The 14891-nt window shown below is 41.0% G+C and overlaps 1 protein-coding gene across 3 annotated transcripts in view; it reads left to right on the top strand.

Moving 5' to 3' along the window:
- Positions 1 to 14891, top strand: part of CLUH (clustered mitochondria homolog) — a 94361-nt gene that overhangs the window by 58795 nt on the left and 20675 nt on the right. For all 3 annotated transcript variants that reach the window (XM_040338448.1, XM_040338447.1, XM_040338450.1), the window contains exons 11-16: positions 2608 to 2837; positions 7065 to 7169; positions 7272 to 7372; positions 10150 to 10302; positions 11415 to 11477; positions 14479 to 14723. In XM_040338448.1, coding sequence (XP_040194382.1) covers positions 2608 to 2837; positions 7065 to 7169; positions 7272 to 7372; positions 10150 to 10302; positions 11415 to 11477; positions 14479 to 14723 — 897 coding nt within the window. The remainder of the gene's footprint in view (positions 1 to 2607; positions 2838 to 7064; positions 7170 to 7271; positions 7373 to 10149; positions 10303 to 11414; positions 11478 to 14478; positions 14724 to 14891) is intronic.

Genomic DNA, 14891 nt, shown 5'->3' with positions numbered 1-14891 from the left:
CTGGCCTCCGCTCTGATATGCCCTTCCCTCCCCAGAATCATGGTTGTGGATTGCTGGCTGACTATATTCACCAGATTAGTACTGGAAAAATTAGCTTTGTCCCTGTTCCCAGTACTTATGCCTTTATTTCCCTCTCCTGTTTGATGTGGTTTATGTGTACCTCGGCTCTTGCTGCCTCTCTCACCAAACATCTTGGGTTGTATGATCGCCCCTACAGATTTTTCCCCCTGTGTTCTCAGCTAGTAGCTAGCTAATCTGGAACCCCACCCCAGAATTTTTCTGCTCCTCATCTTGCAAATGTTTCTGTTTGGAATTACCAAGCACTAAACCTTTTCCTGCAGCTCTTGGTTTGACCTTATATCCTTTTTCCAAACACCTTGGCACTTGCACTTGCTGAGCACTCTTTGCAAGAAATTGCTCTTAATTTTTTACCAATGTAACATTTTGTGTCCCTCTAGGGCCCTCTTTAGGTGCCCCTTCTCACGTAGAGCCCTCTTGTTTGTTTCAGGGGGCTACTCCCTTCATTCCTATAGGAATGGTGTTTTGTTCTCTCGTTTGCCCCTGGCAATCACGGCTCTGCCGCTTTTTTCTTCTCGGGAGCCCCCTCCTTTTCTTGCGCTACATGGGGACTTGTCTGATTTTCTGTCAGAATGTTTCCCTTACTTCATGTTTGATAAAACTTCCCATAGCAAACTCTGCCATTTCACTCTCACTGTAACTATAGATCAGGGTCTCCAAACTTTTTAAACAAAGGGCCAGTTTACTGTCCTTCAGACTTTAGGAGGGCCGGACTGTGGCCAGTGGCAGTAGAAAAGATCCCAGCGTCAGTGGGAAAAAACAATGTTTTCCTTTAGTGACCCTTTAAGCTTCTATCAAGAAGACCAACTTCCTCTTTGTCCTACCCTCGGGCCTTTGCAGGAGACGTTTTAAGATATACTATTGTTAGATTGATAAGACAACTAATTCCAAGATCTTAAACCCTAAAGAATAAAGCACCTTCTGCACGAACACACATGCTCACTCTACCAGATTGTTTGAAATGTCCTGGGAATTTTGGCATCATGCTTTTGTTGCACAACTTTTTAAGGCCACCACCTTTGTTCATACCTCTTTTCAAATTCCACCAGGTGCACCTCCAATCTTCCTGCAGCAGCACTCTGAGTTGGGTCTGACCCTTGGTATTATTGGGCCCGTTGGCACAGTTCTGTTTAGTCCTGTTGTTGCCCACCTTACTTTTTTATTGCTTGGGGATATCCCAGGGTCTATGAATATCCAGCCTATGTTCTGTACTGCACAATTAAGATAACAGGAATTGAGATTTAACTGTAAATTCAGTATGTTGAAAAATGGTACAATCCACCCTCCCCTTCTCTTTGGTTGATCAGCATATCTTGCTACAAAACTGAGAACTCATGGAGTGGGGTAGGGCTGTAGGGGGATGTCCATAATGCATGTCCCCAGAAAGTTTTGCCAGTTTCCTATAACCTGAAGGTATCGTATAACCCAGGGTCAATGAATATCAAGCCTGTGTCCTGTACTCTACTCCAAAACATGGAATTTACAGGTAAGTCAGGATTCCCTTTTTTAACCCATATGACAAAAAAAAGCAAAGTGTGGTAAAAGCTTGTAAAATGCGTACCTTTTTAAAATGCAAAAAAAAGACCTATATTGTCTTCCAGTAATTGCAAATGTAAAAATGCATAAACCTGTCAGTCCAGACTAGCAGCATGGATGCATTTGAGTGGCCTGGTTACCTTGTGGTTCTTTAGTATATACATATACGATGCCCTGGCTGATGTGTAGTACATTGTCTACCTGGCTTTAAATGCACCATGTTAAGCGATATAGAGTGAATAATGGAAACCCTGTTTGCAAGACAATGAACAGTTAAAAGAAGTCACTCAAATGTATCTTTGATCAAGCAGGAACACTAGCTTTGTGATCATAATAGCCAGAGTTTTACCAAATCAGACAGAAAACACTGTATATAGGACATATGTATGGTTTTTGCATTTGCCCAAGTCATATGCCTGCTTATTTTAAGACCGTTTTGCCTGGTCCAGGGGCTTTTGTTTCCTTGTTACAACATTGTAATGATTGGTGAGAATAAAGGACAATAAAAAAGCTTGTTTAGCATGCACATCATCCAGCGGTGCCGTTTTATTTATTTTTTATTGGGTGACCTAGAGCCTGAGGTTTCCTTGGTAACAATTAAGATAACAGGAATCTTCTCAGAAGAAATAAGGACATTTAAAAGCAAAATGGAAGGATGAGGTAAGTGAAGGAGGACTACACTAAGGTAAAGGAACGGGATGATGGGATAGCTGTAGGATTGGGTTGAGTTGTGGCTGCAGGAACAAGTAATTGCAAGGGAAAAATGTATTGCATGAACTATGGAGGCTTCCACTGCAGACCTCCCCCTGTTAGCTTGGCTGTTATATAGATCAAAAAAAATAATAGATTGGAAGATGGGAGGTACTGGTTTCTTTAAAAATAGAGAAAAAAATCAAGAATGCATCCATTGATAGTATACTTTTTCTGGCCCAATGGACCTATTGGTTGAAGAACTAACTATTGTACTGATGGTTTGCCATGATTCTGTTTCAGATACCTCCTGTTCATGAAGTTGGCTGCTATGCAGCTGATGCAGCAGAAGAGCTCCTTACAGGAGAATGTTGGTTCCCTAGAAAATGGGAGTCCTGCAACCTCATCCGATTCATCTGCCAAAACTGAGCCTCGGGAAAGCAGCCTGTCTGAGGACAAGATGGGAGACAGTATAGATGGCGAGTCCAAAGTCAAAGAGCTAGCTGAAACTATGGCTTCCAACAACGAAGCAGGTATAAACCTTTTTTACGTGAACTGTGCTGTCTAATAAGTGAACTAGGTAAGCTTTCAGTTGGAGCTGTGCAATTAATCGTTAAAAGATCGTGATCTTGATTAGCCCCATGAACGATCTTAATCCAGTATCTCCACGATTCATTTAAAAAGTGCAAAGCAGTTCCCCCTACTCACAGCTGTCAAAAACAAACAGCTGGCAATGTTTATCAACAACATTTCACAGTATGAAAAGAGACCGATAAAAAGAAACATTTGTATCTTATCTGTCCTTCTGTTTATTCAGTTACAGATCAAAGAGACAAACTTTGGTCTGCAAATGAAGTTTGTTTTTGTTTTTATTAAATTGTTCCTCTGTTTAACCACTTATTAACCCTTAATGTTCTCTAATCAGCCTTATTAACTCCTTATTCTCCTCCATTTAATTAATTTTTCTGCTGATTTTCTTCTTTTTATAAACATTTTTTTTTTACACCTTTTAACCACTTCACCACGGATGATTTGGCTGCCCAGTGACTGGGCAATTTTTTTCAATTCGGCGCTGCATTGCTTTAACTGACAATTGTGTGGTCATACGGCGTTGCACCAAACAAAATTGACGTCCTTTGTTTCCCACAAATAGCGCTTTCTTTTGGTGGTATTTGATCACCTCCTGCGGTTTTTATTTTTTGCGCTATAAACAAAAAGAGCATCAATTTAAAAAAAAAAAAAACTATTTTTTTCTTTAATAAATATCCCCAAAAAATATATAATTTTTTTTTTCTTAGTTTAGGCCGATATGTATTCTTCTACATATTTTTGGCAAAAAAAAATCGCAATAAGCGTATATTGAAAATATTAATATTTGTATACGTGGAACATATACTACTGCGCTGACCCCGTGCAGAAATTCGTTAACACTGTGTATATATTGCTTAAATCACGTGCATATATTAAAATAAAATTCATATATATAAAGTAACACCGTTCTTCTCAAAAATGTATATTGCGTGACCCTCAGTATGCAGTCTCAAAAATGTAAATACTATGTGCACATATAGAAATAAAGTCCAATCTCTCAGACATCAAATAAATATCTCAAACTACCAAGAAGTAGTGCCGTGTATTCTTGCCAAAAATGTGTGACTTTTCACCCTTATTTAGTGTCACCACCACCTCTTATATATTATGCGCTCACCAGATCAGGGTAAGATTATTGCATGTAATCATATCCAGGTATGTCTCTCCTCAGTGTTATAACGATGGTCCCGTTTGATCTCCAATGTGTCCATCAGACCCAACATACAGGAAAAGGACTTTTCTTATCCACACCAACTTCCAGTTATTCTCTTTGCTCCCAAAAGAAAAAGCCTCATATGGTGTAGTATGTATAAAAAGGCAGTTTATTTATAAACATTAAAATGTGCACTCACATGTTAAGTGCCCAACCGGCACTAGTTTGTCCAGCGTTACTGCTCGATCTCTCCTCGGTGTGCGCTCCACGCCTCGGTTGCGATGCGGTTCAGCGCGTGAAAGTGCCGTGGAGGAGGCGTGTGACGTATTTCCGTCTACGAAGAGATTTTACCCATAAGCCTCTACGTGTTTTGCATGTACGCATGCGTCAGAAAGCTTCCTGATGACGCATGCGAAACGCGTAGAGGCTTATGGGTAAAATCTCTTCGTAGACGGAAATACGCCACACGCCTCCTCCACGGCACTTCCGCACGCTGAACCGCATCGCAACCGAGGCGTGGAGCGCACGCCGAGGAGAGATCGAGCAGTAACGCTGGACAAACTAGTGCCGGTTGGGCACTTAACATGTGAGTGCACATTTTAATGTTTATAAATAAACTGCCTTTTTATACATACTACACCATATGAGGCTTTTTCTTTTGGGAGCAAAGAGAATAACTGGAAGTTGGTGTGGATAAGAAAAGTCCTTTTCCTGTATGTTGGGTCTGATGGACACATTGGAGATCAAACGGGACCATCGTTATAACACTGAGGAGAGACATACCTGGATATGATTACATGCAATAATCTTACTCTGATCTGGTGAGCGCATAATATATAAGAGGTGGTGGTGACACTAAATAAGGGTGAAAAGTCACACATTTTTGGCAAGAATACACGGCACTACTTCTTGGTAGTTTGAGATATTTCTTGGATGTCTGAGAGATTGGACTTTATTTCTATATGTGCACATAGTATTTACATTTTTGAGACTGCATACTGAGGGTCACGCAATATACATTTTTGAGAAGAACGGTGTTACTTTATATATATATATATATATATATATATATATATATATATATATATATATATATATATATATATATATATATATATATATATATATATATATATATATATATATATATATATATATATATATATATATATATATATATATATATATATATATATATATATATATATATATATATATATATATATATTAATATTATGAATTTTATTTTAATATATGCACTAAACTAAAGAGAGGGGCCTTCTGGCATGTTAACAGCGCTCAGTTCAAAAGCCTGCATCTCTGATGGTATGGAGGTGCATTATTGTGTATTGAATGGGCAGCTTGCACATCTGGAAAGGCACCATCAATGCTGAAAGATATATCCAGGTTTTAGAGCAGCATATGTTCCCATCCAGATGACGTATTGACGTATTTTTCAGGAAAAGCCTTTCATATTTTAGCAGGACAATGCTAAATCATACTGCATGTATGAAAACGGCATGGCTTCATAGTAGAAGAATCCAGGTGCTTAACTGGCCTTCCTGCAGTGTCATAGTGACTTTACCCGTTTTGTGCAGTGCAATTTGAGCCCATACAAAATGAATAGGCTCAAATCACTCTGCAAAGAATCGTATGCAATTTGAACAGGAATGTGGTGCAATTCCTGCCTGAATCGCATGCAATTTCCAGCTTCGCTCCTGTGTGAACCCAGGCTCTGCTCACAGCATCCAATGAAAACATTTTCATAGATGCAGATTTATCTATAATGCCCTCCACATTTCAATGGTCCCTCTAGATACCTCAAGAGCATGAGCACACATTGGGGAACACATGTAGAAAGGGTTTTGTTTAGTTGTTTTATCTTCCTATCCTTTAATGCTGGCCATGAAAGCAGAACTACACATAAGCAGCCCATACACTGTACCTTAGATCTACCACTGTGTAGTGGAAGGGCCTGTCCTTCTCCGGGGGGCATGCCATTCTCATCGTGGGGATCTAACAACATCAGGAGGATCATGGGGAGTCAGATCAGCATCTCCAACAGGGAGCTTCTCCCATCACTCCCTCCTAGTTTCTTGTGTATGGAAGTGATCCATCTACATGGCTCTGAACTCTGCTCTGGAGAGAGTGGATACGATGTATCTATGTCCGGCTCTGGGATGTCCTGCACGGAGCATCTTTGCCATTCTCATTGACATTTCGCTGCATGTCGTCACCTCTCCCATACAGAATGAGAAGTGAAAAGGAGTGGGGGAGAGTGACCTGGAGCATGCTGGGAGCCGGTTCGAACTACATTACCACACCTATGGGCTGTACACTGTAGGGATAGAGACGATCGCTGGCTGATGTTAGCGGAGCCTGGGTTCATACAGGAGCGGTGGGGGAAACCCTCATGTGATTCGGACTGGAATCGCACCACATTCCTGTTCAAAATGCATGCGATTTTTTTTTTTTTTTTCTGTGCAATTTGAGCCCATGGTTTATGTGGACTCAAAACGCACCACAAAGGTATCGGTTTTTAGTATCGGAGCATTTTTACAAGGAAGCATGAAAATACTCTGTATCGCTGGAACCCTAGCTCTTTCCCAACTTTTTTGAGACAGGTTGCTGCCATTGATTTCAAAATCACCTTATTTTTTTCTGAAATCTTTACATTTTCTCAGTTTAAACATTTTAATGTTTTCTATTGTGAATAAAACATAGATTTTTGAGATTTGGAAATTGTTGTATTCTGTTTTTATGTTAGATTTAACACAGCGTGCCAACATTTTTGGAATTGTTTTTTTTTTTTTATTAAAAAAATTGTTTAAGGAGACCTATTTAAATAGGTTCAGGATGTGTCAGACATCCTTTTGTATAGAACATGCCTATACTACTGTTGGCGCATTATCTTCATATGACTGGTATTCGTGTGCTTGAAAACCATTAAGATATATGTATGTGTGTGTGTGTGTGTGTTTGTGTGTGTGTGTAATTCTTTTTTTCTTGTTTCTAGTTGATTTAAAGAGTCGGGAGGTAATTCGCAAAGCATGTCAGGCTGTTGGCTCAGTCAGTGAAACATCATTTGATATTCGCTTTAACCCAGACATCTTTTCGCCAGGTATTGAATTAACCTGAATATTCTATTTAAAAATTGTTGAAGGGCCACACTTTTGTGCTGTAAAGTGCAATGATATGCCACTTACATGTGTTTTCATCACAGGTGTGCGTTTTTCTGAGTGTGCACGGGCTGAAGTGCAGGATCAAAAACAGTTGCTCAAGGATGCTGCCTCTTTTGTGCTGACCTGTCAAATTCCATGTTTGGTAAGAATGTCTTAAGAATATTTGTGTCCATTGCATCGTTATGAATACATTTTAAAATAGCAAGCAAGTGCTTCTGTAATGTCATCACAATACAGTGAAGGTCGTATTGACACTGATAAGACAGTTTTAAAAAATATATACCGTATTTTCCGGCGTATAAGACGACCCCCTAATTTTCCAGGAAAAATGTTGGTTTTGGGATATACTCACTGTATACGACTACCCCCTTCTTACTAGTCTTTCTGGAAGCTGAGGGGTAGCCAGAACCGCTGACAGAAACAGGCTTTTCTCAAATCTCACTGTGCCATTACATTACATTCCTCACTGTGTCATTACATTACATGCCCCGACTGTGCCATCACTTGCCCCCTCACTGTGCCATCACTTGCCCCCTCACTGTGCCATCACTTGCCCCCTCACTGTGCCTGAGCTTGCCCCCTCTCTGTGCCTGAGCTTGCCCCCTCTCTGTGCCTGAGCTTGCCCCCTCTCTGTGCCTGAGCTTGCCCCCTCTCTGTGCCTGAGCTTGCCCCCACTGTGCAATCACTGCAAACAGTGCCATCACTCACTTTTTTTCTGAATGTGCGGTGCGGTGACAGTCTCTGTGCTGCGAGCGTCAATGATTTAAAAGACGCGCCTTCTCCTCAGACTGTCCTGTGTTAGGCGGAACACAACATTTCCCAGCAGCGCCTCTGTTCTGTGTTCCGCCTATCACGCTCGTCTTCTCATCTCGTCCGAGGATGAGAAGGCATCTGTGATAGGAGGAACACAGAACAGGGGCGCTGCTGGGAAGATTTGTGTTCCACCTATCACAGAACACTCTGAGGAGAAGGAGCGTCTTCATTGACACTCTCGCAGCACGGAGACCGTACCCGGAGTATAAGACGACCCCCGACTTTGGATGCATTTTTTTTCATCCAGAAAGTCGTCTTATACGCCGGAAAATACGGTATGTTTTCTTTTGGGGGGGGGGGGGGGGGTTAAGTTGTTTAAAGACTGGAAAATTTAAAATGACAATGAGTCACATCACGTTCTTCCTTTTACAGTATGGGAAAACAAAAAGGAAGCTGGTTGTGTGCCATAGGGCTACATTTTGTTTCTCAATGTATCCATTTTATAAGAGAAAAAGTGAAGCCAAGTGAATAAAACACAAATGTACAAATTAATGGATGCTTAGCATTTCCAGCTGATATCTATCTGAACCTGGCTATGTAGGTTGCTGGGGGTCAGCTTAAAGTGGAGTTCCACCCGTTTTTTAGGCATAAAAAAAAGTATACTCACCTGAAAGGGCGGTTGCTATGCGGAAGTAGCTCTTCTGCCTGTTCTTCCACCATGGTGGATCTTCTGGTTCGTCCTACATCGCTGTGTCTTCTTGTGAATAAGCCACGCTGCCTTCTGGGAACTGTGTGTATCCCAGGAGGCAGCCGCCCATTCACAAAGCGCAGTGCGAGTCGCGCATGCGCAGTAGGAAACAGGCAGTGAAGCCGTAAGGCTTCACTACCTGTTTCCCTCAGTAAGGATGGAGACACCAGGACCGAGCGATCGCCATTGGGAGACCAACAGACAGGTAAGTGTCCTTATTAAAAGTCAGCAAAAAAAAAAAAAATTCGGGTGGAATCCCGCTTTTAGGAGGTTGTAAACCTATTTTTCTTATATAATGCTACAGGTAAGCCTATATTAAAGCGGAGCTCCACCCTAAAGTGGAACTTCCGCTCATCGGAACCCTCCCCCCCCCCCCCCCCCTCCAGTGTCACATTTGGCACCTTGTTAAAGGGGGCTTTCAGATTCCGATAAGCCGTTACCTGCAGATCCTGACAACCAACGACCAGGGTTGTCGGGAAGAGGCCATTGTCCCCATCAACATGGGCACAAGGTGCTTTGCGGTCACCCCATGCCTTTCCTGACCTGCCTCAAAGCACACACCCCCCATGTTGAGGGTATGTGGCCTGGTATGGTCGGGGGGTGTGGAGTCTCCCCCTTTCCTGACCTGCTGGGTTGCATGCTCAGATAAGGGTCTCGTGTGGGGGTTCAGCTTAAAATCCATATTAGACTGAAGGGTCTGGTATGGGGGGATGGGACTCAACGCCGTTTTTTATTCTTCTATTTTGTCTGGGGTTCCTCTTCAAGATCCTCAGCGCACAAGTTGCACCGCAAATCGGTTCTTTATGATCCGACTTCATGGGCTCGCATAAGGAACCATTGATTTCGAATAGAGGCAGAGAAACGCCGCTCAAATCTAGCGTGGCTAAACGTGCATTAACGCCAATACAAAAAGCTACTAAATGCATGTTTTTACATCCGCTTTTCCCTGGGGTTGGTAGTGGCTTTGCAACTTAGTTTTTCTAATGCCCTGTGTGCATGAGCCCTAATGCCTTATGTACACTGCAGCTGGTAAACAGACATTTAGGAGCAATTGGGCATTTTTTTCAACTGCTTCTGAACTTTCCTCTGTTATCTTATCAGTACCATGTACACAGGGTTGTTTATGGTCGTTTCTAGGCAGTTGAGTTTAGAGGGTTTTTTTGGAACGCCAAAAAATGGTTTCACAAGCTGAGTTTAGTGGCATTTCAAGCACCAAACTCTTCTAAACGTGGTAACTCTGTAAATCTTTTGGGTGTGAAATCAGTAAATAGGTTTGGTAATATAATGGTGCTATTTTAATAAGACATGACACACAAAGGGCAAGCATATTGTTATACGCTGATTTAGTGGGTACAGCTTTGTGTTTGTACACCAAGTGCTCCATGTGACTGTATGTGCTTTTGTATCCTGCTTTACAGATTAAGGACTGCCTTGACCATAATGTAGTTCCCATGGATGGAGCCTCCTTAGCTGAAGCTATGCATCAGAGAGGAATTAATATGCGCTACCTTGGAAAAGTCATAGAAATTGTCAAGAAGTTTCCTGTTCCATCCCAATTAGATCATGTTTATGTAAGTAATGAAGTTGGTTATTTGCAGCAGATTGTAGGACTAAAGCCTGCTACACACTACTGTTTGTTTATTTTCAATCTTACCGGCTGAACGAAAAAAAAAACTGCCAGCTCAGGTCTGAGCCGCTGTACTATGTGATGTTGGTACAGCAATTTCCCCTGCTGTTCTATTGTGTTCTGACCGGGGGATGGATGACAGTCCTTTTTTTGATCATGCCCCAGATCGGCTGCAGCACACATGGGCCGAATGTTGGCCGGTTTCTATTGATCTGGCCAATGCCACCGACATTCGGCTCATGTGTGTGTACTAGGCTTAAAAAAACAAAGCAAGGCTGTAAGATGGCTGTGGATATTGTCTATGGGTTCACTGCTTTCTGAAAAAGGAAACCCAACTTTGAGTGCATTATTAGATCAAATAATATCTTTATTTAAATGAAACCTGTGCTGAGAGAACAGCAGGGGAGGCTGTTATTGCTGATATGCTAATGATAAGCAAAACGATTACTCCGCTTAAGACTTCCTTACATTAGGTGCTGGCTTCCTTGTGGCTTGACTCCAGCTGCATTCACAAGATCAGAACTAATGACAGCTGTACACCAAGTAGCATTCCTGCAGTCAACTTTATTGTTCAAAGGACACCCTGAATACAGCATTCCTGTTCCAGGGTGCCTGAGATTGTACTAAAGCTGATGAATGATCCTGGCAGCCAGGTTCAGTTCAGTAGGCAATTGGACAAAGGAGTCCGAAAATGTAGTCTCCTTACTTCCTTAGTACACACTTAAAACATTTTTTTGATTATGTAAAAGAACAAGAGACAGCAGGAGAAACAGCCTGGTTCTGCATCTTTTAAATTTGAGCCCCTTAGCCCCTTATCAACACTTTAACATTTTATTTCCTATGAGCACCATAGACTTTATCAGCTCATCAGTCTTCTTGCACCTGATATTTCACATTGATCTTCTGTCATCAATACAGAAAAGCAGCTGTTCATCCTCTTCTGACCAGAAATACCTAACACAAATGAATATTTTTGATTGCATGACTTCTGGGTGTTTTCATTTATACGTCTATAGTAGAAAAGTTACGATTGTGTCTTCTGTTCATTTTTTTCAGAAAATCTTAATTAGTGAAATGATTACAAGATCTGCAAAGCATGTTTTCAAGACCTATCTGCAGGTAATATAAACATTTACATTTTTTTTTAATATAATATATAGATAGGTATTTGCTAAAATGTAGTTTTTAGTGCTACTATTTTAAGTTTTTAGCACGTTGGCTAATATTGGGGCATAGGAATATTTTGTGTGCAATTAGTAAGAAATGACAATGGTTAGAGCCGTATTTCTCAACCTTTTTCCAGTCGTCTTGACTCACTCATTCATTCATTCATTCATTCATAAGCAGACATTTTTGGGTCATTGAACAGCAAAAATTAGGACCAAGAAAGAGCGATTTGGTTAAATAGCTGCTAAAAACAGAGGCCAGGTGGATTTTTTGTGCGTGATAAGAGAATTGCGCTCCCCTATTTTTTCCTTTAGTTATCACCACCTATTGCTAGGTTCGGATTAGATTACTAATGATCAATGTGTAACACCTCTATTTAAATACACAAAAGTGCTAAATTTTTTCTCATGGGTGATGTAAATACACTCCACAAGCACATAGACCTATATGCAACTAGCGTGAGTCTATCTATACCTTTATACCATAGTGCTCATACAGTACTTGAGTGCCGTTATTCAATATTTGTGACTGCCCATCCTAGGCAAACAAGCTTGCACAAACCAGAAAAATATATATAAAATAATATGTGAAAAACAATTCAGTTCATTAAAGTCCTGATGTGTTAATTTAATATTCCTTTAAAGTGCTTTTCCCATGGAGTTATGTCATGCAGCAATTACACTTTTCTGTGATAATGACACCACTTCCTGTGAGTGGTTATCCTGGGAATGAACCAAAGGCATCTTGATTGATTGAGATCTGGTGAGTGGCCATTTCTAACGGTGACGGGATCTCACAGAACGTAGTGTCAATATCACAGCAAGTGGTGTCATATCACAGGAAGTGGTGTCATTATCACAGAAAAGTGTCATTGCTGCATGACATAACTCCACGGGAAAATAACTTTAAAGGAATATTAAATTAACACATCAGGACTTTAATGAACTGAATTGTTTTTCACATAATATATTATTTTATATATATTTTTCTGGTTTGTGTAAGCTTGTTTGCCTAGGATGGGCAGTCACAAATATTGAATAACGGCACTCAAGTACTGTATGAGCACTATGGTATAAAGGTATAGATAGACTCACGCTAGTTGCATATAGGTCTATGTGCTTGTGGAGTGTATTTACATCACCCATGAGAAGAGTTTTAGCACTTTTGTGTATTTAAATAGAGGTGTTACACATTGATCATTAGTAATCTAATCCGACCCTAGCAATAGGTGGTGATAACTAAAGGAAAAAATAGGGGAGCGCAATTCTCTTATCACGCACATTTTTAAAGGTCCAGACACCAAATGGTGACTTGATCCTTTTGTTCACTCAATTGCAGCAAACCCACCACAACAATATAATACATTTTTCACTTGCGCCAGCAAAATTTTTACGGTTTTCAGGTGGATTTTTTGGTTGAACTCGCATGCCCCATATGGCTTAAATGAGGGGTTTACTTATCTGCCCTTTATAAAGAGATATGACCCTGCAGCGTGAATTCTGGGTTTCCCCTTCAAAATATGCCAAAGGGAAACACACAGCAGTATAATAGTCACAAAAATTGAAAATTTTTATTAATAAAATTTCCACAAAAAAAGCACAGTAAAAACCATAAGACAACATTGTTAATGGTGTTAAAAACAAAGTAAAAGACTCAGGCTCACATGCATTACCCACTGTCATACCAGCAGTCAACCGTATGCCGGGATGAGGCACTTGGTTAAAAGCAATGATGGCCAAGGAATTGCTGAAACAATTGTGAATCTAGCTAGACCAATAGACTAGTTTAGACACATCAAAAATAGTCCTTGAAAGCAATGAGGGGAACCAATATGTCCGTATTGTGTGGACTGCTTTTTGATTAAACAGATGCAGAGAGACTAGCCAGATTGAGTTAAGTCACTTTAGCTGTGGTCAGGACTGCGTTTATTCCCAATAAGGGCTCTTTATGTCACAGTAGCCACCCTTAGTATACCTTCTGGTCCAGGTAGGAACTACAGCTTATATGAGCTACTGTTGGGAAAAGCTTTGAAATTAATGAACACCACAGTGTATGCCTGAGGTAATACTCCGGAAGGGTTCTAATCACAGGACTTGAGCCAAATATTAGTCAAGACCAACATGAGCTCTAAGTGGACAGCCTTGATCTAGTCCAGGGTCTGATAGATGCAGTAACTCCAACGGGAAACCAGACTAGCCCGAATCCCTAGTTACTGAGGCAGGGAGTTGTTCAAGTAATATATACTTAGTAAGGAGGTTTCCTTTCTCCCCCCCCCCCCTTTTTTTTTTTCTCCTCTCATCTGGTTACTGTATCCACAAAATTACTGCTTATGCCATTTGCCAATCAATAAATACTAATCCTGCACTGAAGTATACATATACACACAGTCAAAACATTTTATATAGTCTTGTACCAGTGCGCAGGGTAACTTGCCCTTCATTCAGCTAAAAGTACTTTCTTGGGTCCTTCAGCTGTTCATCTCCTAGCCATTCTCCTCGGGTTACGGTATTCACAAAATCATTGCTTATGTCATTAATCAATAAATACTAAACCTTCCCCTGTAGTATACATATTATACAATTGCCTGCTTGATGTGGACATCCCTTATTGGTGGAGGAAATGCTTACCTCCAGCAGCTGTGCCCTCTCTTAGTCTCCAGAGGTAGAGTTCATGGGGGGGTGGTGGGGAGACCAGTGCCCAGGAAGATTGAGCTGGTAAAAATGCTTGGGCACCAGCTTTTCTCATAGAGGAAATTGTGACTGATCCATTACGCAGCAAGGTGGCTTAACAAGAGATAATTAAAGGAGTAAAGTAATTTGATGCATTACAGTATTTACATTCCATTTTTGGCTGGAGTTGAGCTTTAATCGGAGCTAAGCATTTTAAAATGTATGTCTCTTTTTTAATATGTTAGAAATTCTCTCTGACAATAAATGCATTTATTCCTGTATAGGGCGTAGAACTTTCTGGTCTGTCTGCTGCCATTAGCCATTTCCTGAACTGCTTCCTCAGCTCTTTCCCCAACTCAGTTGCTCACCTCCCGGCTGATGAGCTGGTCTCCAAGAAGAAAAACAAGAAGCGCAAAAACAGAAATCTCAGTAGTGCTGACAACACAGCCTGGGCCAGTGTCACCCCGCAGGAACTCTGGAAGAACATCTGCTCTGAAGCCAAAGCCTACTTTGATTTTGACCTTGACTGGTAGGTGGTACAGATACCCCAGGCTGTTGGGTTGACTTTTCACTCATCTACCAAGTTTGAAAAAAATCAGCATGTGCATGCAGTACATGGTCAACATCATACTGGAGTAGTAGATTCATTGAGGGGGATCTACTAAAAGCGTGCAAAGTCTGGTTCAGCTCTGTATTA

Source organism: Rana temporaria, chromosome 2 (assembly GCF_905171775.1).
Source record: "Rana temporaria chromosome 2, aRanTem1.1, whole genome shotgun sequence".
Classification (NCBI taxonomy): Eukaryota; Metazoa; Chordata; class Amphibia; order Anura; family Ranidae; genus Rana; species Rana temporaria.
The sequence above is the reverse complement of the archived record's forward strand: the minus strand, read 5'-3'. Positions and strand labels throughout refer to the sequence as shown.